Raw genomic sequence first — 26,319 nt, forward strand, 5'->3', positions numbered from 1 at the left:
AAAAAACAAACAAACAAACAAACAAAAAACCCATCTTGGCTTAGAGCAGAAACTGTAAAGTGTGGTTTCCCCAGCACACAACTGGGGTGAACCTGCAGGACCTCACCTGCAGCCAGGACTCCTCAGGACTCCTCAGTGCTGCCAGCACTGGTAATTAAACATAGGGATGATTTTGCATAAAGAGATTTTTAATCTAACTTACAGGGGAGCGAGAGGAAAGCTGGTTCAGCAGCTGAGCTACTTGCCTGTGGTTTGTGTGCTGCAGATTTCATTTCCAACATTAAGGATGTAATTTGTGCCTGAACTGACCCCACTTGGTGTGTGTGGAGACTACAACAGTGCTGGGCAATGCCACCCACACAGTATCTGATTCATCTGTCAGAGACTCCTGCCTTCCACTGCCTGCCCCACCAGGACCTAGGTTTGGTGAATTAATTAACGTCTGAAGTTAGGCTGGACATGTGTCAAAATCATCAGATCATTTATGCTGGAGAAGAACTTTAAGATCACCAAGTTCAACCATTATTCCATCACTGCCAAGTCCACCACTAAACCACAGAATCTGAGGCTGGTTTGATCTGGAATGGATTTTAAAGCTCATCCAGTCCCACCCCCTGCCATGGGCAGGGACACCTCCCACCAGCCCCATCCAGCCTGGGCTGAGACACTGCCAGGGATGGGGCAGCCACAGCTTCTCTGGGCAACCTGGGCCAGGGGCTCAGCACCCTCAGACCAAACAATTTCCTCCTAATGTCCAACCTAAATCTCCCCTCTTGCTGTTTAAAGCCATTCTGCCTCATCCCAACCCTCAGGACCCTTGTCCCAAGTCCCTCCCCAGCTTTCCTGGAGCCCCTTCAGGCACTGGAAGGTGCTCTAAGGTCTCCCCATTGCAGCCTTCTCTTCTCCAGCCTGAACACCCCCAACTCTCTCCCCCTGGCTCCAGAGCAGAGCTGCTCCAGCACTGGGATCAACTCTGGACTGAGCCTTCTCTGGACTCCCTTCGACAGCTCCATGTTCTTCTTTTGCTGGAGACTCCAGAACTGAAGATCTTTAGGGAAGCCCCCCCTCTGACCCACTGCAGAAGACTAATGAATATGAACAGAAAGAGGAGCCTTTTTTCTAAACTAGATTTTAGGCAGAGCTGCACCTGTACAGAGCTGCCTGAGCCTTTGGCTGATGCCTCTCGTTGCAGGAGCAGGCATTTTGCTTGCACTTAGAGAGGCAGCTTCTGGGAAGCAGAGTGAAACAAAGGCAATTGGGATGGCAAGAGAAATGGAGTCACTTTTTAGGTCACAGTCAGCTCAAAGCAGAGAAAGTGACTGTGTCCTACAGTGATACATCCTCCCTCCTGCCTCGGGGACTCTGAGAGGAGCTGCAGTTCCACCCCTGTCTCCATTATATAAAAGAAGAACAAACCTCATTATTTGTCTCAGATGGAAAACAAATAAATAAATAACCAATGAGCAATCAAAAATTGTTTTGTCATAAATTACCCACTTTGATTTTGCTTCTCAGTCACTAACTTTCCATTGCAGAACAATCCATCTGGGAGACTTTTGTCAGCCTCTTTCTTACCCCTGTCCTTCTAATTAATAAGAGGGTGGCTTTCCAGTTTGAGTCTGCTTTCTGTTCTACTCAAATTGTTTAGAAATGTGCTACTGATTCATTTTCCTTGCAATTACACCCAGCAGTCAGGCTCTTTCCCACACGTGTGCAGAGTTTGCTGTGCAGAGGGTGATGTGAGCACCAGAGATCCACAAAGCAAAGGGAAAGCAGTTGGCAAAATACACTGGGGGATCTGGAACTGTATTTAACACCTGTCATTATCTGTTTGCAGGAGACAAAAGACACGAGGGAAAACAGTTTTTAGCTGTCTGGGGAGAGCTCAAAATATATCTTTCAACATTTCATATTCCACTTCTTTTTTTTTTTCCATTAAAAATCCAGGTCTCTGAAGACCTACCTTTCAATTTGCTTTTCAAGTGTGATGAAAGACACCATGAAATCCTGGCACTACAAAATTCAGGGAAATGAGTTTCTATGGTGGCTCTGCAGAAATTTGCTCTTTGCTTAAGTGGAGCCTGCAAAGTGACAGAGGTTTTTACCCCTTGTGTTTGCAGGGCTTTGAGGCTTGATGTTCCACGAGAGGTGCAGGTGCACCACTGGTTGCTCCTTGGAAGATGCTGTGTCCTCAGGGCTCAAACTGCCTGGGCTGTGTTTAATCCAAGTCAAGTCACAGGAGATTGTGTTCCAGCCTTCTAATCACCATCCAAACTCTATTTTGACATTTGCTGCTGCAGAGAAAACATTGTCTATTTGGGAAGGAAGAGTGCAGCATCTCTTAATGTGGTAGGACTTGGTCCAAGGCCAAGCCAAGAGGAGAAGTCAGGAGGTCACAGTCCAGAGCAGAAAGGGACATGTTCAAGCATGATCACAGCTGGGATGTAGCTCATGCAATGGCCCTAAGGGCAAGAACCTGAGCTTAAAGGCAGATCTGGAGATCCACACAAGGCTTCTCACTGCCCTGTCCTGCACAGGGAGCCCAGGTCTGGACCATCTGTGCCCATACCAGAGCTGGCCTTGGACATAACTCCTAAGTAAGGGAAAAGGCCATCCTGAGGACCTTGCCAGCAGCCTCCTGGACTCTGCAAAGAGCTGGGTTTGGAGAACTACATGTTGGGAAATGATCCATGTGTCCATGGGTGCAGGCCAGGTGGGGAGTCACCCCCTGGGGGGTCTGTGTTACAGGTTTGGGGGACACTGAGGGGTTGAGGGGTCCCCAGGGCTGGGGCTGCTGAGCTGTGAGTGTCACATTTCTAAATGTGTGGGCTTTGGTGTTTGTCAAAGCACAGAATGTCAGGGGTTGGAAGGGACCTTGAGGTTTGCTCTACGTTAAGGAAGCTTTTCTGTGGCCACAGCTGTGACCATCTATCTATGTGTGGTTGCAGTGTATACCTGGAAAGGGTGTTCCTGTCACCATTTATTGCCTGTCCCCTGACAAGCAATGCCTGTTGACAGCTGGGCAGCACACCATGGAGATTTGCACAAGGGCTGGCAGAGGTGGTTTGCTGTAATGAGACAAATGTGAGTCCTGCTGACTGAGTGGGCCTTCACCAGCACGTGGGCAAGAAGAGAAACCTCTGTTGTAATGTGAGCCATGGGCAAGGAGAAGATTTAATTTTGCTGGGGTTGGAGGGAATGAGCAGTAATCCTGCACAATTTCTCTTCCCAAAGCCCTCATTTCAGGTTGGCTGGAGGGAGGCTCAGGCAGACACTGAGTCAGAGGCTGAAAAGTCTGCAGCTACAGAGCCTGAACATTTCTTTCCTCTGGTTTCAAACAGCAGCTTTGTTTCTGCAGGAGATCAAAGATTAGGGGGTTGCCAAGTACTTCTAATGCTACCCTACATTTTACCCTGTACCCTCACATGCTGAGCACACGTTTACCTCAAGGTTCCTTGCATGCACTGATGGCAGGAAACAACATTTTTACCAAGCCTCCATATTCCCTGGGAGGGTAAAACTCAGCTCTAGCTGAGTTTTCAGTTCCAGGCTGAGGACTTCACTCAGAGCTGTTTCTCCCCTTCCTTGCTCCTCAAGCCCTGGCTATGGCTCTGCTTTCCCAGTGTCTGGAAAACGTCTGTTCCACAGCCCTCCAGGATCCCTGGCATTTATCTTTCTGCATCATCAACTCTCCGCCCATTTCCAACTCCAATTGAAATCACATTTTCTCCTTTGCTTGTGGTTCCTAAATTATACACCCAGCTCATTTCCAAATATCAATTCAGAAACTCAGCGAGGTGATTATTAACAACAGCCCTGTCCTCCTCTGGAGGAGAAATCACACCAGAAATATGTGCAATGTGTACACAGTTGTCATTCTCCTTCTCCTCTTTTGCCAAACACACTGTTCCTTACAGGAAATAAAAACAACCCTACACCCAGCATTAAGTGGTGCAGACTGTGTAATCAGCCAGGAACCACACAGAACCAGGGCAGGATTCCTGCACATGTGCTGAAACTCAGGGTGAACACCACATTCTGCCATGAATTAGTGCCTGGCTACCAGGAGAGCAGCAGCACTCCCAGCCAAGCTGCACACACAGCAATTTGGAGCCCAGCTGGAGCCGTGTGGTTTCTTCAGCCACTTGTGGGGAGCAGCAAAGTGCAAGGTAGAGATAAATCTGTGTGGTTAAGTCGTGGCAAATCGTGCTGTGACCATAATGAAGCTATTGATGATTTCATTCCAAGAGTTCACACGGAGAGAGGGCCAGGACTTCCCAGAGACCTAGAGCTGCTGGAGAGTGCTGAGCTGTGGTCTGGTCTGCAAGCTGCCAGGCTGGCAACAGGTTAGGTACAGGGTTTTTTTTCTTTCTTCTTTTTCTTTTTCTAACATGTAGTAATAGAGTACTGAAGGCTGCTGCATGGCCCACAGTAGCAGAGGATGTGCAGTGAAGCAGATTTGGGGTGTCTCCTGAAGCAAAGCCACACAAACTGGTGCTGTGCACAGGGGGTGCTGAGCTCAGGGATGTTCCTCCTTCCATCTTCCTCCTCCCCTTTTCCCATGTTCCCATCCCATCCCAGCAGGAGCCAGGGTTGCACTCAAGTGCAAGAGGGCAGGTTTCCCAAGCCCTTTGGAGGATTAGGAGGGAAGAGAAAGATGGGGTAGCTCTAAGTCCTGGGGTGAAGGGACAACAATGTGGGCCTCCCAAGGAAGGGAGAGAGAGGAGGAGAGAGCTTTTCCAGGGATGGATCCATGCACAGAAGGGAATCTGTGTTTTCAGTCTTGCAACATAACAGAGACCCAACCAGGGACCACTTTCCCACTGGAGATAGCCTGAGTCACGTGTATTTACTACCATGGAGTGGTACTACTTGTGGAAGGCAGTGAAAATACCCACAGAAGTGCTAAGCATGAAGATCTGTAAAATTTAGAGCTTTTAAATCTTTAGTGCACTCCTTGTATTAGGGCTTCTTCACTGAGGTGTCCTCAGAACTGGGAAAAAAATCCCCAATAGCTGAAAGTTTGATGTCCCCATCATGTGGGTTTGATGTCCTCATCATGTGGGTTTGATGTCCCCATCATATGGGTTTGATGTTCCCATCATAGGGGTTTGATGTCCCATCATAGGGGTTTGGTGTCCCCATCATATGGGTTTGATGTCCCCATCATAGGGGTTTGATGTCCCCAACATATGGGTTTGGTGTCCCCATCATAGGGGTTTGATGTCCCATCATATGGGTTTGGTGTCCCCAACGTATGGGTTTGATGTCCCCATCATAGGGGTTTGATGTCCCATCTTATGGGTTTGATGTCCCCATCATATGGGTTTGGTGTCCCCAACGTATGGGTTTGATGCCACCTCGTGGTTGTTTCATGTCCTGATTTGCAAGGGAACATTTTCACTCTTTTGGGATGGTTCCCAAGCGTGCTCCTGATGAAAGAGAAATAGTTGGAAGACAGGATGAATATATTACAGATGTCCTGCTCTGCCCTTGCCCTTCACTGCTGATTTTCATCCCTGCCTCCAAACAGCATTGTTAATAAGTGTCAGGATTAATTAAACTGCAGGGGCTGCAAATGATCCTCATGGAAATACCTCCAGGATGGGATGTGGCCATTAGAGGACATGCTGGGGTGTCTCTGACATAAAACTTCAGCCATAGTTTCCTCATCATCTAAGGACATCAGAACAATCTCTTCCACCTAATTTGCAGCTACATTTGCAGACTTCTTTCCTCCCTAAGAGCCCAACTTCCTCCTCCAGCCCAATTATATTGTGCTAAGAGTGCAATAAAGAGCTGAGTTACTTCAGCCTTTTAAAAGTGAGCCAGGAGAAGGGACAAAGACTGGTACCACTATTTCAGCTGAGGACTGTGTCTTCCAGGAGAAAATTGTCTCTTACCCTCTCAGTAATTTAGCCATCTGACGTCAGAGAATGATTTTCCCTGAAAAAATCATGGAGCATTTCAATCATTTGTCCAGTAAATAACTTGTATTGCTCTTGTTTGCCCTTTGAACTGTGGAAAAGATATCGTTTCACAACTGACTGAACACACTCTTCAAACATTATAATGTGAAACCATCAAGCTTTATTGACTGAATAATCACAGACCGTGTAAAAATCGGAGCAAAATGGTTCCCTGTGGCATCCCTTTTTCCTAGCCTCAGGCATCCTCCTATTGCAAACAGCATCATGGCAGAGCCTGCAGAAAACCAAATCCTGGAGGCAGTGTAGCTGGGATGTTGCTGCACCTGAGCTTGGGGTTCCAGCTTGGCTAATTAATTTCCATGGAACCCTATAATATCACAAAAAATTTCATTTTCAGCTCATGGAACTATCTTGGGCCTTGCTCGCTGGGGGGAGAGAACCTCTGCAAACCAAGCAGCTCTAAGGCAGACGTGTTGTTTTTATTGTAAATCTAAATGAAATTACTTTTGCTGTGGCATGTTGTGCACCCTGCTGTGGTTAGGTGCTTGTCTGCAACTTGTTCACCAGACTGAACACATTTGGAATGTCTAAATTAAGCTGCTTTTAACCCCTTCCCTACCTGAGGACATTCAATAAAATGCTGCATGCATATTTGTTTACCTCACTTCCTATTTAACTCAAATTCTTCACCTTTGCTTTCTTTAAAAACTGCACATTTGAACGGGATCACAATCCCTGCACAAACCAGGGTGCAAAAATGGACCAGCTCTGAAAAGACTTTCACAAACACACATCCCAAAAGGCTTGAAAGGCTGAAGCCAGATGGCTGAGTTTAGGCAATGTGAATCCCACCACACACTGGTCAGCTTCTGATCTGGTCTGTCTGCCAGTGAGAAAACCATCTGGATGTTCTGCCAGCTGATTCCAGAGAGAACAAACCAGGCCAGAGTTTATTGCTGCTGAAAATCTCAACTCCCACTTTCCTGGGGCTTGGTTGTAACCCATCCCTCAAACTGAACCTTCCCTTTCTGCTGCAGTGGCTGGAAAGAAAAGGACACAGCTGAGGGGACACTGCACCACAGATCACCTGTGACTCAAGGAGTGTCTCCTGCTGCTATTTCACCTCTCCGTGGTGTGCTGATTATTCATGATTTGTTTGCTGGCTCGATGTATTTTTAGTTGGCAGAAACAGCTGTGAGGGGGAGAAGAAAGAAGGAACAAAAGCCGACAGCATGAGTAACTTTTAAACTCAAAATACATCTCAATGAAAAGAAGCTAAACATTCCCTGAGCTCCTGCTGCCACTTTTCCCCATCAGCAGCTGCTGTGCTCCCCAGGAATATTAAGTGGTTTTATGGATGAAGGTGGAGGTGGGAGAAAGAAAGCCCATCCCCAGCAGCCCATCCCTTGTGGTCCCCACGCAGGACTGTGGGACAACACGAGGTGGTGAGAAGCTGTCTGGTGCCCAAGCTCAGACATCCATCAAATGGGATCAGAAGTGAGATTTCAAAGCTATTCTCTTGCAAGGAGGTTGTGTGTAGACAGAAGCATCCAGAAGTTCATGTTTTACCAATGAAAATACAGGGAAATCTAGGGTTGTCCTTAAATAAAGCTCATACACAAGCTACCAGGGAGAAAGCTCAAACTGTGCTGGGGCTGACAATGTTTATTCAAGGTACACAACACTGGGAAAGTTTCCAACCACCACAAATTGTGACATGGTCATTTTATGTCATTATTTTGTGCTGTATCTCCTCTTCTTGCTGTTTTTTCAAGAAGGCTTCAAATGATCACAGCAATAACTGATTTTCCCTTTGTTGCTTTGTTTGTCTGCCAGCCTCTTCAATGCACCTCTTTATTGCTCCCCTCTCTTTACCTCCTGAGGATCAGGGCTTTACTCTGAATCCTTGACTCAGGTTTGAACTTTGACTCCTCTTTGTCTTCCTAATTCCTCCTCACACAAGGCCATGAAGGGGCTCTGTGCCAGGGGGACACAAGGTGACACCACAACCTCAGCCCTGCTCCTTCCTCCAGAGCCACCTCCTCCCTGCTGCTCCTGCCCGAGCACTGAGGCTCTGAATACTCAGGGGGTCTGAATTAGGTGGAAAGAAAGGCAATGGAGCTGGGGAAGGGTCTGGAGCACAAGTCTGAGCAGGAGGGGCTGAGGGAGCTGGGGGTGTTGATCCTGGAGCAGAGGAGGCTGAGGGGAGACCTTCTGGCTCTCTGCAACTGCCTGGGAGGAGGTTGGAGCCAGGGGGGATCGAGCTCTGCTCCCAAGGAACAAGGGATGGGACAAGAGGAACTTTTGGCCTCAAGTTGTGCCAGGGGAGGTTTAGGTTGGAGCTGGGGAACAATTTCTCCCTGGAAAGGGTTATCAGGGCCTGGCCCAGGCTGGCCAGGGCAGTCCCCATCATCCCTGGAGGTGTTTAAAGCTGTGGAGCTGTGGTGCTGAGGGCCATGGGTCAGTGGTGGCCCTGGCAGTGCTGGGGGAACAGCTGAACCTGGAGACCTTCAAGGTCTTTTCCAAGGCAAACGATGCTGTGGCAGATCGGGCAGAATCGTTCCCTCAGCAGCTCCCTGCGGAGGCTCCCTCGGTGCCGGAGCAGGTGGCTGCGGGGAGCAGCACCTAAGGCGGAGGAAGGAGGGAAGGAGCCCGGTCCGCGGGTCAGCCCCCGGGTGACAGAGCGGGGCCCGTACTCCGGCCCTGGGGGGAGTGCGGGACCACCGGCCCCGTTGCCATGGCAACACCCCCGAGGGAGGGGTGGGAGGGGGTGGGGGTGTTCGCCCCGTGCGCAGGCGCCGCAGCCCCCAGCCCGCCCGGTGCCGGACCCGCCAACTGCCCCGATTCGAATTCGCATCCTCGCCGTCCAATCAGAGCCCGCGGGGCGGGGATGGCACCGCCCCCCTCCCGCCTCCTCGACCAATCGGAGCGCTTGCTGTGTTTAAAAAAAAAAAGTGCGCGCGGCCGGTAGGCGTCGCTGGGCGGGAGGGGGGAGTTCCGGGCGCCGCTCAGGGAGGGGGCGTGGTCTGGGCAGGTCCGGCCTGGGCGGGGCTCGCGGCCTGCGCCTTCCCTGACCCTGGCTGAGGAGAGGGCGTGGTCTGAAGGAGGCGTGGTCTTCCGATAAGCCCCGCCCCCTCTGCCTGTCCGGCCCCGCCCCCCCTCTCCCCTCACTCGCAGCCGGCGGTGCGCGGCGGGCGGGTAACGCAGCGCCCCGGGGATCGCCGTGATGAAGGCGGGCGGTGAGTGCGGACCCGCGGGTTCCGCGACTGTCGCTTCGTCCTTCTGCCTCCCCTCCCCCGCTGCTCTTCTCTGAGGGGCTCCGCTGTCGGTCCCCTCCTGAGGGAACCGGGAGGGTCGCGGCCCGGCGGAGCGGGCTCTTCGCGGGCTCCCAGCGGCGCCTCAGGGGCGATACGGCGGGGGCTCGGCGGGGCGCTGGGGGCTGCGAGGAATTCAAATGGTGGCGGCGGGGGACGGTGCGGGCCGGGGGTCTCCGCTGAGGCGGGAAGGAGGGGGGCACGGTCAGTCAGGCTGCGACTTCCCCGGGCCTCCCGCTGCGGGCTGGGCCGGCGCTGCTTTTCCCTCCCTGCCTCCCTCCCTCCCTCGGGCTGGAGGATCGCTGGGTGCGCTCACGGGAGGTTTCTGAGCCACAGGAATTAAGAAATGTGGATTTGGGGGGGGGGAGAAACGCGTAAGGCATCTTTGAGTTTATTTGGCACAAATCGATGTGAGGGAACCCCCGTTCCAGCCTGAGCACAAGGGGTTTGTACTCTTGAGGTTGCCCAGAGCGGTTGCGAGGCTCCATCCATCCTGGGAGGTTCAAACCCTCCGTGGCCCCGTCCCGCCCAGTCGCTGCCCCCTTGGGCAGGGCTGGAGGGGGGATGAGCTCTGGAGGTTTCCTCCAGCCTAACCCACTTCGATTTTGTGCAACAAATGGGATTTTTTCCCTGTGTACCCACAGCCTGTCTTTGGAAATCGAGGTTTTTCCTGAGTTGCCCAAGTACGCCGTGCTCTGGAGTCATTCAGGCTCGTTACAGGTGTAATGGGTGTACCCGTGTGGATGTCCATTTCTTTTTCATGCCAATTGCTGAAGTTTAGTTCTGAAAGGAGGCAAGGATGAATAGGAGAGCAGCATTCCAAAAGTTTTTATTTGGATAGGGATAGCTCTTTCGTTGAAGCCAGGGAACACGTTGGCTATGTGCTACTTCAGGTGAGACAGTGGATGTTAATGTGTATCAGGCTGGTTGCTCATTTTATACACCTGAAGTGCTAAGGATGTTCATACATGAACAGAAAAACCTGTGGTAGCACAGCAGCAGTCATGCCTTGTGGACCCCTGTGGAATCTGCAGGCTCCTCTTAAGGATCCTGCTGAAAACCCAGGTAACCTTCCCTTTGCACACTGAAAAACCTAAATTAAGTAACAGCAACTTTGCTTTGAATGAATTGCCTGTAAACTTTTTGTTGGCTCTGCAGTCTCCAAGCCCAGGCTATTTCCAGTTCTGTGGGTTGGCACCCTCAGAGAGGAGTGAGGTATGTGGCCAGTCCCTCTGTTTTTTCCACTGGCTTCATCTGCAGCTGGGAAGAGCTGTTGCTCTTATCTTCTCCAGGAGAAGTGCAACACGTTGCTTCTCTGGTCTCTCACTCAAGTTCTGAGTGAAGAACTGGAGATGAGTGTGAGATCCATGATGCCTTCCCTATGTGTAGATTATAACCAGGAGATGTTAAACACCTAAAGTAGAAGAGTAGGCCAAAGGGGAAAAAAAACTAATGGCAAAAAATGTTTGCCTGATTCAAAAGCTTTATCCTCACCCTGAATTTTCAGCCATGCTCTATTTTCATTGTAAAAAAGAACTGAGAACTGCATCATTCTCTCAGCTTGTGCCTTTGACCCTTTAATCTAGTGAGATGAAGTAGTTCTGGCTTTGCTTCCTTCATAAATAATATGGAGTGGATTAGTATATGTATTATAATATCAGCTTGAGTCTACTTTTTGGTTTTCATTCATGTAAGAAAAATAAACTGACAATGAACTAGTGAAACCAGGGTAAGCAATGCTAGTGTGTGCTTGTTGCTTAGTATGGGGCTCTCTAGTAGAGTCTCTGTCTTTTATTCAACTTTTTTTTAGAAAAAGGTCTGTAAATAGATTTCTTAAGTATTATGTCTTTATGTCTTAAACCAGATTTGAAAAATACAGCCAAGAAACCTTCTGTTATAAAGTCAATGGGTCTTATGTAGTCCTTTAATTTGTGAGACTCACGCTTTCACTTCAGAATTTTTGGAGCCCTCATGTGTGCAAAGAGCATGTTCAGCCTTTTTGTCCCCAGAAGGGGCTCCTCTTGCTTGTAGGGACTTCTTCCCAGAGCTGCAAGGGGCTGACCTGGAATAGGGCAGTGTTGGCATCTCTGTTGTGACATGGTTTTGAAAGGTACAGCATGAGCTAGGACTGATTCAGACCCTCATCCCCAAAGGCTGCTCTTGTGAGGGTGATCCTGCACTCCTTCACTGCCCCTTTGCAGGCTGGAGGTGGGGAATGTGGGGTTTTCCCTCCTAACACCTTCCCCTGGTTGGAATTGTGTGTTTTTCTTGGTTTTGCCTGGTCTGGTGGATCATTTTCCTCTCTTGGCAGAGCAGTGAGGGTAAGCCTTGTGTAAATGAGGTGCAGCAGGTGATGCCTTAGTCCATGAGTGGTGAAACTCCAAAAAAGGGCTTTCTGGTGAGCACTCAGGGCTTTTGTCTTGAGCTGGTGTGGTGGATCTTAACTTCCTAATCCCTCTGGTCAAATTTCAAGGACTGCTGTGAACTGGGAAGGAAAAGTTGGGGCGTGGGGGAGGTTAATGAAGTTGTAGTAGTGAGAGTTTAGTTAAACTCAGTCAAATGATGGAGTTGGGGCATGGAGGAGTTCTCAGTGAAGAGGACTTGAGTATGAACCATCCCTTCAGAGCCTCTTGGCTTAACTGATGAAATGACATGGGTCATTCCCATCATTAACATTCTGGTGTTAAGTAACACGTGCTAAAGCTCTGATCAATATGTTTGAAGTGCCCTATGCTGCAGTAAAAAATGAATTGATGAAATATGTATTTATGTGGATGCTCTATAGTGCCTTTTTTTTTTTTTTCCCCTCATGCTGTGCCATCACTAACTGAGCTGTCCCATGGTTTTCTTTCCCAGTGATTCACTGTAGGTGTTCCAGGTGTTTTTCTTTCCCTTCCAAGCGAAGGATAAGAAAACGACCCCGGGTCCTGACATTGTTAAGTCTGCCTGAGGATGTTCTGTTCCATGTTCTGAAAGGCCTTCCTGCTGAGGACATCCTCTCTGTCAGAGCTGTGAGTCTGCTCCTGCTTTCCCTCCATCACCTCTGGTGCCTTCCCTCCCTTCAGAAGCTCAGTCAGCACACATGAAAGGCTGGCTTCCCTTCTCAGAGTAAACCTGAAGGAAAAATCAAAGCATAAGGGCAGTACTTATATTTTTGCTGTCATTAGCAAAACCAAATGAACCAATAAATAAAATAGCAGCAGAATTTGAGTGCTCTGTGTAATTTTTTTCGTGGGAATTGTCCTGCCAAATCACTGGGACTGAACAAATTGGTTTGGTTTGGCATCTCGCCTCACTGCTGGTTAGGCAGGAAAAAATGTTATGATTAACTTGTGATTAATAGTTCTCTATCTAAAATTAGATTGCAAAGAACTATTTTTCTGTTGGTCCCTATGTTTTGATAGTTATTATTTTATCCTCTCCCCTTGCAGGTGCACTCACACCTTAAATACCTTGTGGATAATCACGCTAGTGTTTGGGCCTGTGCAAGTTTCCAAGAAATATGGCCTTCTCCAAGCAATCTGAAGATGTTTGAAAGGTAAGCCTTTAAGAATCAAATTTGTCTGGAGGACATGTGAGGGAAGAGACATAATTCCAATCAGTCTTCACTGCAGGTTGGGAGCTGACTGTCCCTTTTTGTAGAAGTCATTGCTTAGGTTGATGAAAAATTGTTCATTTCCTGTGTCAGCTGCAACTTGTAGCTGCACTTTCTTTGCTTGAGCAGGGCCTGCTTGAGCTGTGGTTTCTCTGTAAGGGCATTAGTGTTTCATGCTGAAACAGCACACTAACCAAAATCTGTTTGTGGTGTGTCTGTATGAATGTGCAAGTGAGATCAGAAGCTCAGGAGCATAATCCTATTTCTAAGTCTAAGTCTGAATTGGTTTGTTCATTTCTTGTGTAAACAAAAGTTAATTTCAGTATTAATACAGGTGAAGTTTGAATGGGTAAATCAGCTTAAAGGAAGGAAGGAGCACGAGGGCTTGATGCTTGTCCTTGAGGGTACAAGTGCCAAAACATGTTAACACATTCTGCTGTTGAGGATGTTGTATGGAAATGAGAAGCAGTTACTGTGAATTGTCAAATTATCCCAGACTTTTCACAGCACAAAATGTCAAAGCACAACTTACATTTAACTTCTGTAGTGAAAGCACCAGTGCTTATGGTTCCCCAGGTTCAAATATCACCAAATTCACAGCCTGGACTCCACTGGTTTGAGGGTGTGGGCCCGGGAGCACCTCCTGATTCCATCCTCAAGTACCTTCTCTGTTTCCCATCCAGGGCTGCTGAAAGGGGGAATTTTGAAGCTGCTGTGAAGCTGGGGATAGCCTACCTGTACAATGAAGGCTGTAAGTCTGGAAGCTTGTACTCAAGTGTGGCAGAAGGAAATGCAGATGAGCTAAAGGTGTATTCAGAGATCCAGCTCAGGCTGCTTGTCTCATCACCAAGCTGCCACTTTTGCCTGCAAAGCTGTTTCTCCTGTATTTCAAACTTCAGTGCTTTTGTACCCAGGTTCTCATGCAGTGTAGAGCCAGTTTGCTCTCTTCATCAGGGAATTAGGTCTCGTTTACTATCCTGCCTCTTCAGCTTCACCTTTTATAGAATCATGGAATAGTTTGGGTTGAAAGGGACCTTAAAGTTCATCCAGTGCCACCCCCTGCATGGGCAGGGACACCTCCCACCAGCCCAGGTTGCTCCAAGCCCCATCCAACCTGGGCTGAGACACTGCCAGGGATGGGGCAGCCACAGCTTCTCTGGGAAACCTGGGTTCTTTCAGTGCAGCTTAATGACTGCCACTAAACTGGGAGGTTTTATACTTCTGAAAGCAGCAAACCAGTCACTGTCCAGCTGATGAATTCATGGGTAGAAGTTATCTTGCAAACTTCTGATCAAACTGGTCCCTTCCTCCCCCTCTCCCACCCCACTTAGGGTTATATGTTCCTCAAGACTTTTCTTTTGCAATCTCCATGATTTTTAAGGCTCTAATGGGAAGACACTCTCACTCTTTTTCTTGATTTCATCCTAATCTCTGTCTTAGCCTGACGCTGAAACTAGTTCTGCCTTTTTTTCTTTTTTTTGTGTGTCTGTTCAGTGTCCATCTCTGATGAGGGTCGTGCAGAAGTGAATGGTCTGAAGGCATCACATTTCTTTAGCCTGGCAGAACGTTTGAATGTGTGTGCTGCCCCATTTATTTGGCTTTTTATCCGTCCTCCCTGGTCCCTGAGTGGAAGCTGTTGTAAAGCTGTGGTCTACGAGAGTCTCAAAGCAGAGTGCCAGTTGGAGAAAGTAAGTTTTTTTTCTTTCTGCCCTTGAGTTTCACAGGGGCTAATAGCTGTTTCTGGTTTTGGGAAAAATGTTTCTTTTCTAAGCTCTTGTTGCTTCCGTGACTGGATCAATCAATTTAATTAGTTTATTGCCAAACTACACTTTATATATTGTGAGTGTTGGAGGCCTGCACTGGCTCAAAGATGACAAAACATTGAGAAAAGCAAGGGGGAGGAAAGATTGAAAGGCAAATAAAAGCATAGCCTGGAATTACTAGCAAAAATTGCTGTTGCTCTTCATTTATCTTCAACAGTGCTTTGTCTTTATGCTTTTTTCAGGCTCAGAAAGGATCTATTCTCCACTGCTTGGCTAAGGTCTTGAGTCTCTTTGAGGTGAGCAGTGTTTCTGATCTGATATGTTTAGTTTACTTTTTTTTGGTGGTGCTAATGCTGTTTACCTTCATTTAAATTTTTTTTTTAATCAGCCAAATGCTCTTATATTCTTCAGGGGGCCTAGGAATTTCTGTTCTCATTAATTTTAATGCACTGGCTGTTGAAAGGAACATTATCAACTTAGTTTATTGAATTTTACAAGCAGTGAGATTAATTTTGGCTCAGTCACAGGCTTGCGGTGTTGTCTCAAAGGAAGCCTCTCAGTCATCATGCAGATCAAAAAAAAAAAAAAGTCCTTCAGTGGCATGTAAGCCAAAAAACTTCTTCCCATTTGAGGAAAATCACTAATTTCTTCCTGAGCCTGCACTGAGTGGATGTGGGAGCCCCCCTCATGGTCTGAAGGGAGCTTGTGGCTGGTTGGGTCTGCTCTGTGGCTTCTGAAGTTTTGAGATGAGCTGCTCACTTGGCTGGCCAGCAAAAATACCATCCTGCTTTTTGTTCTTAGGATGAAGAAAGAAGAAAAGAATCCCTTGAAATGTTTGAAGAATCTTCAAAGCAGGGTTGTTTAAACAGCTCCTACCTCCTGTGGGAAAGTAACAGAAAGGCTGCTGTAAGTAGTGGGTTTTGTTTTTTTTTGTCTCCAAACAACTTTTTTCTCTGTAACTTCTGGACCTCTGTTACGTGCAATAAAATGGCTGTCCCTCAGAGCTTCCCTTCTTCATAAACAAGGAGAGCACTGAGAACTCTCTCAAATGAGCTTTGGTGTCTGCCTTGGTGTTTAAAGTGAGTTTACAAGCAGTTGTAGCTAAGGTGCAAGCAGAAATTCCTTTATATTAACTCTGCTGCAGGCCTAGGCACTGCTGGCCAGTGATTGCTTGGGGGGAGAGCAGGAGGGGGAAAGCTGCCTGCCTTGTCATCCATAAATCTGCCAGAGCTGCTGTGTTGCAGTCCTGTTCTGTGCTGGAGTAACTCCTCTCACTTCCTGTGAGTCCTTAGGCAAGAACTGAAGAAAGTTTCATAAAAGCACCATTGTCATTATAATAAGGAGGAGGAGGGTTGCTGGAATAACAGACAGACCCAAAGACAGTCTTTGTTGTGTAGAGGTTTTGAAATTTGTGTGCAATTCTCTCTCTGTAGATGTCAGATCCTGGCAGATACCTCCAAAGTCTCAGGAAGCTACGGGACTATGCAGCAAAGGGCTGCTGGGAAGCACAGGTAGGACTGACTTTTCCCAGGAAAACTGGCTTTATTTGGCCTTTCCTATGCTGCTGCTGTAAGTTTAGCTGCCTCTTCTCCCTTAAGAAGCAGGATCAGAATTGCTGAGTGATACCTGTGTATGCATGTGCATATTTATTCTGCAGACCCTGATCTTCTAGAAAATACTGCTCATCTGTGATACAATCTGAGTAAAGGTGCATCTTTTGATAGACTTAAAAGCCTGCCCCCAAATAATGTGTGTGTTCAACATTTAAGTGGCACTAAGAAGTAGTTTGTTGTGTTTGCTGTGTGTTTTCTGCAGGAAAATTCCAGGGCTAGCCTGTACTGCCTTAGTTTGCATTTGGTTAAAAAAAAATAAAATGCTTTTGTGTTCTCTCTCCTACAGATAGCCTTAGCCAAAGCTTGTGGAAGTGGAAACCAACTGGGATTGGAAGCAAAATCTTCCAGTGAAGTGGTGTCTCAAATCTTTCAAGCTTCCCTCCCTGTCAGCAAACAAAGTATCTTCACTGTGCAGAAAGGAATGAATGAAACAATGAGGTAAAAATCTGGATCCAAGAGTCAGACCTCACAGCAGAAACCACTGCCTGTGTCCCTCTGCATCAGCAGAAGGAAACAAATCTAACATGAGGTCTGTTGGAAGATGGAACCTTTTGCTTTACTCTTCTGTGATGCACCATGTACATGCAGGGAAACACATGAAAGCAAAAGCAAAGAGGAAGCATTAGAACCCCTATTTCAAGCCCCAGTGCAGAACTAAAATGAAGTGTGTGAGGTTTTCTGTGAACTGTGAGTTCTTGAGTCTGTCAAGACTAAAAAGCTCTTCCAAGAACCAGAGACACTGACCTGGTGGAGCCATAGTCTCTCCCTAGTTATCCCTGGTGCCTTTAGCCTCCTACCTGACATCCCCTTTCCTTCAGAGGAAAGCCTGTCAGAGGAAAGTCAGAGGAAAGCCTGTCAGAGGAAAGTCAGAGGAAAGCCTGTCAGAGGAAAGTCAGAGGAAAGCCTGTCAGAGGAAAGTCAGAGGAAAGCCTGTCTGTCAGAGGAAAGCCTGTCTGTCAGAGGAAAGCCTGTCTGTCAGAGGAAAGCTTCTAATTCCATTTCACTGACAACTTAGAAAGATGCTGACTCTGCAGAGGATACCAGGCCTCTGGTTACAAATGCATCTGAGTGCAATTTTTCTCAAAATTCTTTTGAATTTCTTGGAACTTTTGGGTGGACAAGGGGCTCAGTATGTAGTCTGGAGAAGTGTGTTCAGCACACAGATTGCTTTTAACCTCACAGATCCCACAATCACAGAACAGTTTGAGTTGGAGGGGACCTTAAAGATCATCGAGCCCAACTCCATGGGCAGGGCCGGCTCTCACCAGACCAGGTTGCCCCAAGCCCCATCCCAGATGATGTCTGATGTCTTTTTCCTGTCCAGGTACATCCTGATTGACTGGCTGGTAGAAGTGGCCACCATGAAGGACTTTTCCAGCCTGTGCCTTCACATGACAGTGGGCTGTGTGGATCGGTACTTGAAGCTGCGAGCTGTGCCCCGGGCTCGCCTCCAGCTTCTGGGAATAGCCTGCATGGTCATTTGCACCCGGTAGGTGTTCTGATTCCTGATCAGAAGTGATTATTGTCATCATTCAAACTCATTTTTTAGGTCATTCCTCCCCCCATCCCCTCCTTGTTAATAATACTGGGAAGAATCATTGCTTTCCCTCTCACTGACTGCTGCCGGCGCTGTGTTCACACACACAAAGATAATTTCTGTAAAAGTGACACCAAATATAATTCCTTGACCATGGCAGCTTCATAGTGGTGGGGTGGTCTAAGTGCATCCCATCAGCAACTGAAGTCTTTCACACCACAGTGCCAGGTGTAACCCTATAAGGAGCACCTGCTGCAGAGGTGTTACCTGATCTGGTTTGTTAAGTTCAGATGATCCACGTGGTGTGGTGGAAAGTTTCTCTTCTGTGTTATTTTCTTTAATAACTTGCATCTTAACCTAGGAGGGGTTTCATAAATGAGGAATTAGGAACATTCTAGTAGGTGGTTCCAGCTTCAAGGTGAAATAAATGAAGCTGCTGTTCTTTCTGTCCTGGTCTCCAGCTGGGAAAGTAACTTATAAAGTTGTTTAATCTTCAGTGCATTCATCTGACATAAAAACAAATTCACAGGTGGACAAATTCCCTTTCTTCTGGGGCTAACTTAATATTGTTTAATATTGCAGTTTCATCAGCAAAGAGATCTTGACAATCCGGGAAGCTGTGTGGTTAACAGACAACACCTACAAATATGAGGATTTGGTCAGAATGATGGGTGAGATAATTTCTGCCCTAGAAGGAAAGATAAGGGTGAGTTTGGGAAGTGGATGGAGTATTTCACCCCTGGGGCTGCTACTGTTGTAATTAGCACTGCTCCTTGTCTGAGATATTGGGGTTTTGTGTGAGTGTTCTCCATCAGCTGTGGGGGACAGGCACATTTCAGAGCACGCAGATGCAAACCCCTCTGCCTTTCTGTCCAGACTAAGCCTTCAGTTTGAAGAGGCCATTTCTTCTTTTCCTGGAGAATGTTTCAGTGTCAGTGTAGAATTTCAAAAAGCAAACAAAAAAACCACCCCAGACCTTAATATAATGAAAACAGCATCTCCTGGAAACAGCTCTTCTAATACTTGGTGATTATTTTGCCCTTCCAACCTCTGTTCTCCTTTCTGCATTAGATACCTACCATTGTGGACTACAAAGAAGTGTTGTCAAATGTAGCCTCACTGGAGAGAAGAACTCTTCACCTTTACAGCTTCATTTGTGAGCTCTCACTCCTCAGCACCAGCCTTTGTGTGTATTCCCCAGCTCAGCTGGCTGCTGCAGCACTGCTGCTGGCAAAGATCCTGCACAGGCAAGGTGAGGAACCTTAACTCAGGTGGTTAAGGGTGTGTCTGTCTGCCCTGTCTTTTTCAGGGAGCTTTTGGGGTTTATTTGGTGTTACTTTGTGTTTAAGGCAAGATGTCCCAGCCACTTGGCTGGGAGAGTGGAGGGGGACAGGGGTAAGGTTTCAGAATTAATAGCTTGGTTCAGTCTATTTTATCTCTTAGTAGCTGTGAAGATCAGGATTATTATCATCAAACTGTGCCAAATTTGTGTTTAAATGAGACTGAAGGTTTCTGTATTGTAGTATAACTTCCATTTGGCAGGGAAACCTATTCCTGAAGCTACTTGTGAACTTGAATGAACTATGTATAGACCTAGGCTTGCAAAGATCATGATCTTTATCCCATAAAAAAAAATAAATAAACCTGTCTGACAGAACAACCAAGCTGATGATGTGTGTTCTTTTTTCCAGCACACCCCTGGACCAGCCAGCTCGTCGAGTGCACTGGTTTCTCTCTTGAAGACCTCTTGCCCTGTGTACTGAGCCTCCACCAGAAGTGGTAATAGTTTTGGAACTCTCCTGGGAGGGCATCTTTACAGTCAGACCTTCCCAATGTGAGGGCTTCCCAATTGCTTCTCCCCCATGAGGCACTGAGGCAAGGGGCTGGGAGTGGCCCTGGGTTACCCAAAATGTGGTGCTCCCCCAGGCTAACAGGCTTCAGCTTGTTTCATTACTGTTTTCAGAAGATGGCAGCTGGCTTCTTGGTGAGCTTCAAAAAGAGTTCCTAGTGCAAGTTCCTTGTTAACCTCACTAGGAATTAGATGCTCCTGTGCTTAGAAACCAAGAGTCCTGCCTAGCTGCATGGCAGCTCTGCTGAAATACCAACTTCCTTAGCATAGAGCTGAGATGGACAGAGAGAAAGTACTGAAATTTGCAGGTTTTGTTAACCCCATTTCATATAATCCATTCTAAGCTTTGGGCTTCAATCTTTCTTTCCAGTTTCCATGATGATGTCCCTAAGGATTACAGGCAGGTGTCCTTAACTGCAGTGAAGCAACGATTTGAAGATGAACGTTATGAAGAAATAGGAAAAGAAAAGGTGGGTGAGCTCTGTCTCCATTTGTCTGACACCCACAGCAAAGCTGATGTGTGGCAGGATGTAGTAAACCTCAAGGAATGAGAAGGGGGTTCTAACTTTAGACTTTTGGAGGAGATGATATCTAAATAAAGTGTTAAACTTGATCTGCAGGAACTATATCTGCGTGTGTTGAGTACATGTGGGAAGAACATGTGCTCTCCTCTCCTAGAAGATTAAAAGAAACAATCTCTTGGCAGAGGGAATGCCATGGTCTAATCCTTACTGGTTTTTTGTTTGTTTTTTTCTTTTTAGATGATGAGTTACAGCCAGCTCTGTTCATTGTTGGGTGTGAAACAAGAGAACCCAGAGCCCAGCCCCTTGCACACAAATGTGGTGGAAATTCAGACATTCCTTAGCTCCCCCTCTGGAAAGAGAACTAAAAGGCCAGTATGACTGATGGCTGTGAATGTATCAGAGGATTAGTATGAGCCTTTCCCCCTCTGCTGTCCTGAGGTTCTATTCTTAAACATGATAATTTTTCTGTAATCATCTTAATTTACAAGCCTATTAAGAGCTGCAACAGAAGAGTTGGCTTTTAATGTGTGAATTCTGGATGTTCTTGCTACAGGAGGAGGGAAGACAGCATTCAGGATGACAGAGGCAGCTTTGTGACTACACCCACAGCAGAGCTATCCAACCAGGAAGAAAGTCTTCTAGACAACTTCCTAGACTGGAGTTTAGATTCCTGCTCTGGTTATGAAGGTGATCAGGAAAGTGAAGGCGAGAGAGATGGAGACGGTGAGGGTTTTATTCTTATAAAAAAACAGATGAGAGAATTACAACTGTCCTTTCAACTTTGCTTAAAACAGGCAAGAGAAACCTGAACTTACAGCTGAAAACCAGTTGGAAAAACTCTTCCCCCACCCCCAGTGCTTATAATTGTCAAGCTATTTTAGAGGTATCTCTCTGTCTCTGCATTGCCTCAGAACATGGAGGGTTTGTGGCTGCTCAGTGTTTCACAGTGCCACTCTCTTCAGCTACCAATGAGTGGCCCAATGAATGACCCTCTGTGTCACAAACACTTATCTGTTTATTTTGCTAACTCTGGGACTGGCTGTTGATTTTCTGACCAGCTCTTTGTGCCTAGCCCAGCAGGCTGAGGGTGACAAGTTACTGTCCTAAACGAGGGCACTCAGTGCTCTACCCTCCCCTCCGGGTGGAGGTAGATGGAAGGTTTATGGTATTTTTTCTCCTGGGTTCTGTACTCGATGCCATAATGAACCTTTTCCTTTTCCCAGTGACGGGTCCCAGTGGGATCTTGGATGTGACAGTGGTCTATATGGACCCTGCTGACCACTGCTGCCAGGACTCCAGTGATGAAGACAACCCAGGTGGGGAGTGGGCCGGGCAGGCGCCACCGCTGCCCCCTGACACCTCCAGCCTTTCAGCCTCTCTCACCCCAAGAAATCCTAACCTGGAAGGGAGCTCAGGCTACTCATCCGTCAACAGTGCCAGCCCTACATCTTCTGCAGAAGGTGGCCCTGGAATACCTCTCAAACCTACCTCAGCACTGTCTCTGGGCAGTGCCATGAACAAGGAGCCGTGTCGGCCTCACTACCTGGAATCGTGTTTACAGCCGGGCTGTGCTCGGCCTGGGCAGGGCAAGAGTGACAGAAGGCAAGTCAAGAGGAAAAACGTGGCAGAACACAGTGAAGAAAGGGTCAACTTGGGCTTCTTAAGCCTCTGATTTCTTCAGGCTTTCCCTAGGGTTCTGGGAAACAGTATTCGTGTTGTAGTCCTACAGGGATGATAGTGAATAATTGTCAATACCTCCAGAACAAGCCCTCTCCCTCATCCTGGCCTATGCCTCTCTTGTAATTCTGTAGCTCACTTTTGAGCCATTTCCTTCCTTGATAGCTGCCTTTCTAAACTGTTCCCTACTGTCTGATCCTCTGCCAGTAAGATTCTCCCCCCCTATGAAATTTTATAGCTCATGCATCACCAGGTGGTCCTTGGTGATAGAAAAGAACCTGTCATGTCCATTGCTCTGCTGTGAGGCCTGGCACTGTAAAAGATAGGAACTGACTTTTGTTCTCAAGTTACAGAATGTAACACTATGCTTGAATTTGTCCACTTGAAAGACATTTCTGAAGTCTGTGCTGCCTTTTCCTTCTGGCCAGGTACTGTCTCACTCAGCTGGTGCTTCCATCTTTTTATGTATATACCATTTGCTGCACTGATACAAGGTTTTTTTATTGATACAATCAAGAGGTAAATGGAGGCTCACTACAGGTCTGAGCTTTTTTTACCTACCTCTCGGATGGTTTTTAAACCCCATTTGCCTCAGGCTCAAGCTGCCATCTTCCCCTCACCTGAAAAATCCTCCTTCTGTGCCTTAATGCTTCACTGCCAAGTGCTATAGGAATGTGATCCCTGTGAACTGTGTGTCTCTGCTGGAACTCTGTGGCTGAGCTGCCACCTCCAGCCCCTGGCTTCATTTCCTTTCCTGTCTCTTGCAGTCTTCCTTGCTATTTCCATTAATTTGTCCTCAAGGAAAGCACCAATCACTTGAACACTAGAAAGAGGAGGTGAGGATAGTCTGTCCTACTGACAGCCCCAATTTCAGCCTCCCTGCTGGCTCCTCTCTAAGGGCAGCACATGCTCTTTGTATCAAAAATGAAACTCGTGCTGCTTCAGTAACAATTTGAAGAAATCACCTCCACTGACCTCAGCCTGGGTTAAAGCTCCTTGAGCCTGTGAACATTGGGAACCCAGCCCTCTTCTTTACAGACAGGTAATAGAAATACCAAGGTACAAGACTTCCAGGAGACATCATGGAACTTAACACTGGAACTGGACTCCATGACTCTTCCTTTCTTTAGAAAGTTACTGTGGCAGATGACAACAGTTCAGATACACACAGTGTAGTGACTTTTTTTTTATAAAACTTTTTATAATATAGATGGCTCCCTGTCTTACTTCTATGACTGGTGTCTCACCCACCCCTTTCACTCACCTTGGGGCTTGAGAGAACTGATGGGATGGTTGGGGATGGAGTCAGAGTTCAGCTCTGAGCCAAGTTCTTACAAATAAGTTGCAGGTGGGGCCCATCTCTGGGATCTTTACATTAATACCAAGTATTATGGGGCTCTAACCACCCTCACAACACTACAGCATGCTCAAAAGGGGCCCACAGAAAGGCCTTGAACATGCCAAATAAACAGAGAGCAGCCTCTAGTGCTTGTCTACAAAGTTTATTATAAAACTCTACTGCCACTGCTAAAAAAAAAAAGTCCCAGATTTATTTTTTCCATGCCAGGCTTCCCCCTACTCCCAGTGGCTACATTGCACTTCTCAGTGCTTCACCATGCAGGAGTATTTTCACATTAACTTGTAAATAGCAGCAGCTCAAAATTCAAACTTGGGTCACATTAAAATTGGGAGAAAACACTTATAAAACTCTCAGTTCTAAAATAGGTAAGGTAGAAGTAAAATATCTGCAGAAAACTTTGAACTCTTCTCATGTGCATGATTTCTTGTTCTGAAAGGAAAGACACAAAATTATGAACATCAATCAGTGCAGCTGCCTGAGGAAAGTAAAATAGTGATGAGGAGCCAGCTCCATGTTCCTGGGGCTTGCTGCTGAGCCCCCTGGCCCTGGCTGATGCAGTCCCAGACTAAAACCAGATCTGTCTCTGTGGGGAGCCTCAATTTTGGAAGTGTTTCATAGATAAAACAAAGCACTGGACCTAGAAAGCCACCAGTTGTTGCCACAGTCCTGAGACAATAAAAGCAGAGCTAGAAGATGCTTTCTGAAAAGAAAAGTGAAGACAGAGCCTCAGTTCTTGTTTAAAAATGGAAGAAGGACAAGAGGGCATCAGTCTGCATTTTGTTAGCAAGCCCTGCAGCCCATTCAGCTTTGCCTTACCAGCCCTTGTTGTATCCCTCTGAGCACAGATATTTCCAGAAAAAAAAAAGAGGAAACTTGTGCTATAACACAGCCTGGCTTTGTGTGCCCCTGATCTCACCAGTGAACACTGCAGGGACACAGTTACTCCCCACACACATCAAGAGGGACTTCACCCACCCACCTGCTCTGTCCTTCCCTCCTGCAGCGTGGGGGGACAACACTCAGTCTCTAAGTGCTGGCACTTACTTAGGGCACCATTTTGATATCCACAGAGTCATAAGCTGAAGCTCTCATTTTTTCCAGTGGTTTCTTGAAGAGCAGCCGCAGGGCCTCGTAGTCAGGCTTCTCCTCATACTCCAGTGCCATCACCTGCTGCAGGTAACTCTGCAGAGCATCTGCCAAGCAAGGGACAGCATTGCATGGAGCAGCACAGCAACTCCAGCTGCCTCCCCAAAGCTGCCAAAGGGCCTCAGACTGCTCAGCCTTGGCCAACTGGCAGAGAGGGAAAAGAAAACCAAAGACTAATACAAAGCTCAAGGACAGGATGGGGAAATGACCTCTAGCCCCAAATACTGTTTTGAAAGCCACCAGAACGCTTGCCTCTTCAGCAAGGCTCGTGACTACAGAAAATGGGTAGCAGCCCTCCTTGTTTTGAGGAACAAAGAAAGAAAACAAGGTTTTTTTTTCAGAGGAGGAGCCTCTTAACCAGTCTGTGCATCGCTTGGTCAACATCACCAGTGGAAGCCATCCTGGACCAGCAGCCCAGAGAAAATTCTGGCTTCAGGTACAGCCAATCCTCCTTCCCCAGATCCCACTGTCACAAAGAGCAAGCCTGTACCTGGAATGGATCTCTGGCGGAAGCAGAGCTGGAGGAGGCACATCACATCCCCTTTGTACCTGGAATAACCAGTGGAGGGTGCTGTCAGCTGAGAAGCAATGGAGCAGGCACCCAACAGCCTGTCTTTGGCAATGGGGACCAAAAAAAAAAAAAAAAAAAAAATAAAAAGGCTGAATTCACATGGCCACAATCTGAACAGAGCAGAAATTGAGGGTCATCAAACACCCTCTGGCCAGGCTCAGCCCTGACCCCCATCTCACTACTGTAACTATGACTGATTGATCTTCAGTCACAACACCTCCCTCACTGCTTTCTGATGAGCATTTCCCAAGAGTAGATGATTTCTCCTACTTTTCCTTCTTGTCCATCACAGTTTCTGCTTTGTCCAGTTCATCAGACCATGGCAAGAAGCCACAGAGCCATTTCAGAAGACAGTAGCCCAGAGATTCCAAGTCACTTCGGCGAGATGGTCCTGACAGGAAAAAAGGAGAGATTCACCTGAAAAAAACCGAGCCTGGGAGCCATCTCAGAAGAGGCCCAGGCTAGCACCCCTGTTCCAAAGGCTACTATGGACTCCAGCACTCACTGCACAACCTCAGAAGTCTCTGTCTGAGGTGTTCCTTCTGTAAAACAGGTAACCTCATGAGGGACACAAGTCTAAAGAGCAGAAGAAATTCAAGAGCTTCATGACGATGCACTCCAGGCAACCAAAACTTGTGGGAGCAAGTAAACTCACAGTTAAGGAATCACTTCCCAGCTTCTGGAGGAAGATTTGCTGGGTCTGAACACAGGGAGAGAACAGTCCCATCCCAACCAGGAAGAACTGGCCAATTTAATGCCTTTCCAGCTCTCATCGCATCAAGGTCAGAGCAGAGCCTGCTGCAAATCTCTTTTGGGCAGGGATCCAGTCTGGCTTGAAACAGATCCCTGCAAAGCCAGCACAAGGCAGCCTTGTTTTCTATTCCTCACACGCCTGCAGTAGCCAAGGCTCCAGATGGAGGAGGAACATCCCTGCACCTCTTGCTGCCATCACGGAGTGACCTGGCAAGCCCCAACCCAGCAGCCCAGAGAGAGGCGAGAGGAAACAATCCAAACAGAAACTTGGTTCCAGATGGATGGGAATACCTGGGAAGCAGCAGGAACAGAAAAGCCAGCAGGCAGCCCCAGCCCCTCCCTCCAGAGAGCACTGCTGCAGTCACACCTCGTGTCCCCAGCAGACTCACCTGCTCCATTGTGGCTGTCCAGGCTGATGAATTCTGTTGTGCCTTCGTGAGGGGTCCTGCTGCCTTCCCGCAGAGCCACGTGCTTCCCTCCTGGGCAGTATCGGAATGCAAAGCCATAGCCTGCTAGGGTCACCTAGAAGACACCAAGAAGCACAGAGCTAAGAATTACTGCTTCAGGCCAAGTCCACAGGACCTTTAATCTGAGCCTGAAACTCCCCACCCGCTAAAGCCACTGCTCCTTGTGGCAGATTCCAAGTGACACCTAAAGCACCACGATGGGTGCTGCCTGCTTAGAGTG

General features: G+C 47.5%; 2 protein-coding genes across 3 annotated transcripts in view; one reads left to right on the forward strand and one right to left on the reverse strand.

The window, feature by feature from the left end:
• The window catches only part of VRK3 (VRK serine/threonine kinase 3), a 362,077-nt gene that overhangs the window by 330,328 nt on the left and 5,430 nt on the right, over positions 1-26,319 (reverse strand). Inside the window, exons 8-12 of one of the 2 annotated variants that reach the window (XM_071761060.1) lie at positions 26,022-26,154; positions 25,150-25,270; positions 24,799-24,857; positions 24,207-24,355; positions 23,289-23,591 (exon numbers count right to left, since the gene is read on the reverse strand). In XM_071761060.1, coding sequence (XP_071617161.1) covers positions 24,207-24,355; positions 24,799-24,857; positions 25,150-25,270; positions 26,022-26,154 — 462 coding nt within the window. In that variant the 3' untranslated portion in view covers positions 23,289-23,591. Of the gene's footprint in view, positions 1-23,288; positions 23,592-24,179; positions 24,356-24,798; positions 24,858-25,149; positions 25,271-26,021; positions 26,155-26,319 lie in introns of those variants that run through there. The other variant, XM_071761062.1, reaches the window with a different exon arrangement.
• CCNF (cyclin F) lies at positions 9,079-23,011 on the forward strand. The gene is made up of 17 exons (XM_071761049.1): positions 9,079-9,169; positions 12,101-12,255; positions 12,676-12,782; positions 13,523-13,590; positions 14,334-14,527; positions 14,845-14,898; positions 15,404-15,508; positions 16,036-16,113; positions 16,502-16,653; positions 17,540-17,704; positions 18,335-18,458; positions 18,824-19,004; positions 19,444-19,531; positions 19,972-20,071; positions 20,363-20,493; positions 20,679-20,848; positions 21,349-23,011. Exons 1-17 carry the CDS (start codon positions 9,157-9,159, stop codon positions 21,795-21,797), a joined length of 2,334 nt encoding a protein of 777 aa, XP_071617150.1. The 5' UTR covers positions 9,079-9,156; the 3' UTR covers positions 21,798-23,011.

The sequence above is a fragment of the Heliangelus exortis genome, chromosome 17 (assembly GCF_036169615.1).
Source record: "Heliangelus exortis chromosome 17, bHelExo1.hap1, whole genome shotgun sequence".
Classification (NCBI taxonomy): Eukaryota; Metazoa; Chordata; class Aves; order Apodiformes; family Trochilidae; genus Heliangelus; species Heliangelus exortis.

Coding starts and splice junctions, on each gene's coding strand:
- CCNF (XM_071761049.1), top strand. Junction 19,532..19,971: donor CTGAGCCTCCACCAGAAGTG/GTAATAGTTTTG, acceptor CTTTCTTTCCAG/TTTCCATGATGATGTCCCTA. Junction 20,072..20,362: donor AAGAAATAGGAAAAGAAAAG/GTGGGTGAGCTC, acceptor TTTTCTTTTTAG/ATGATGAGTTACAGCCAGCT.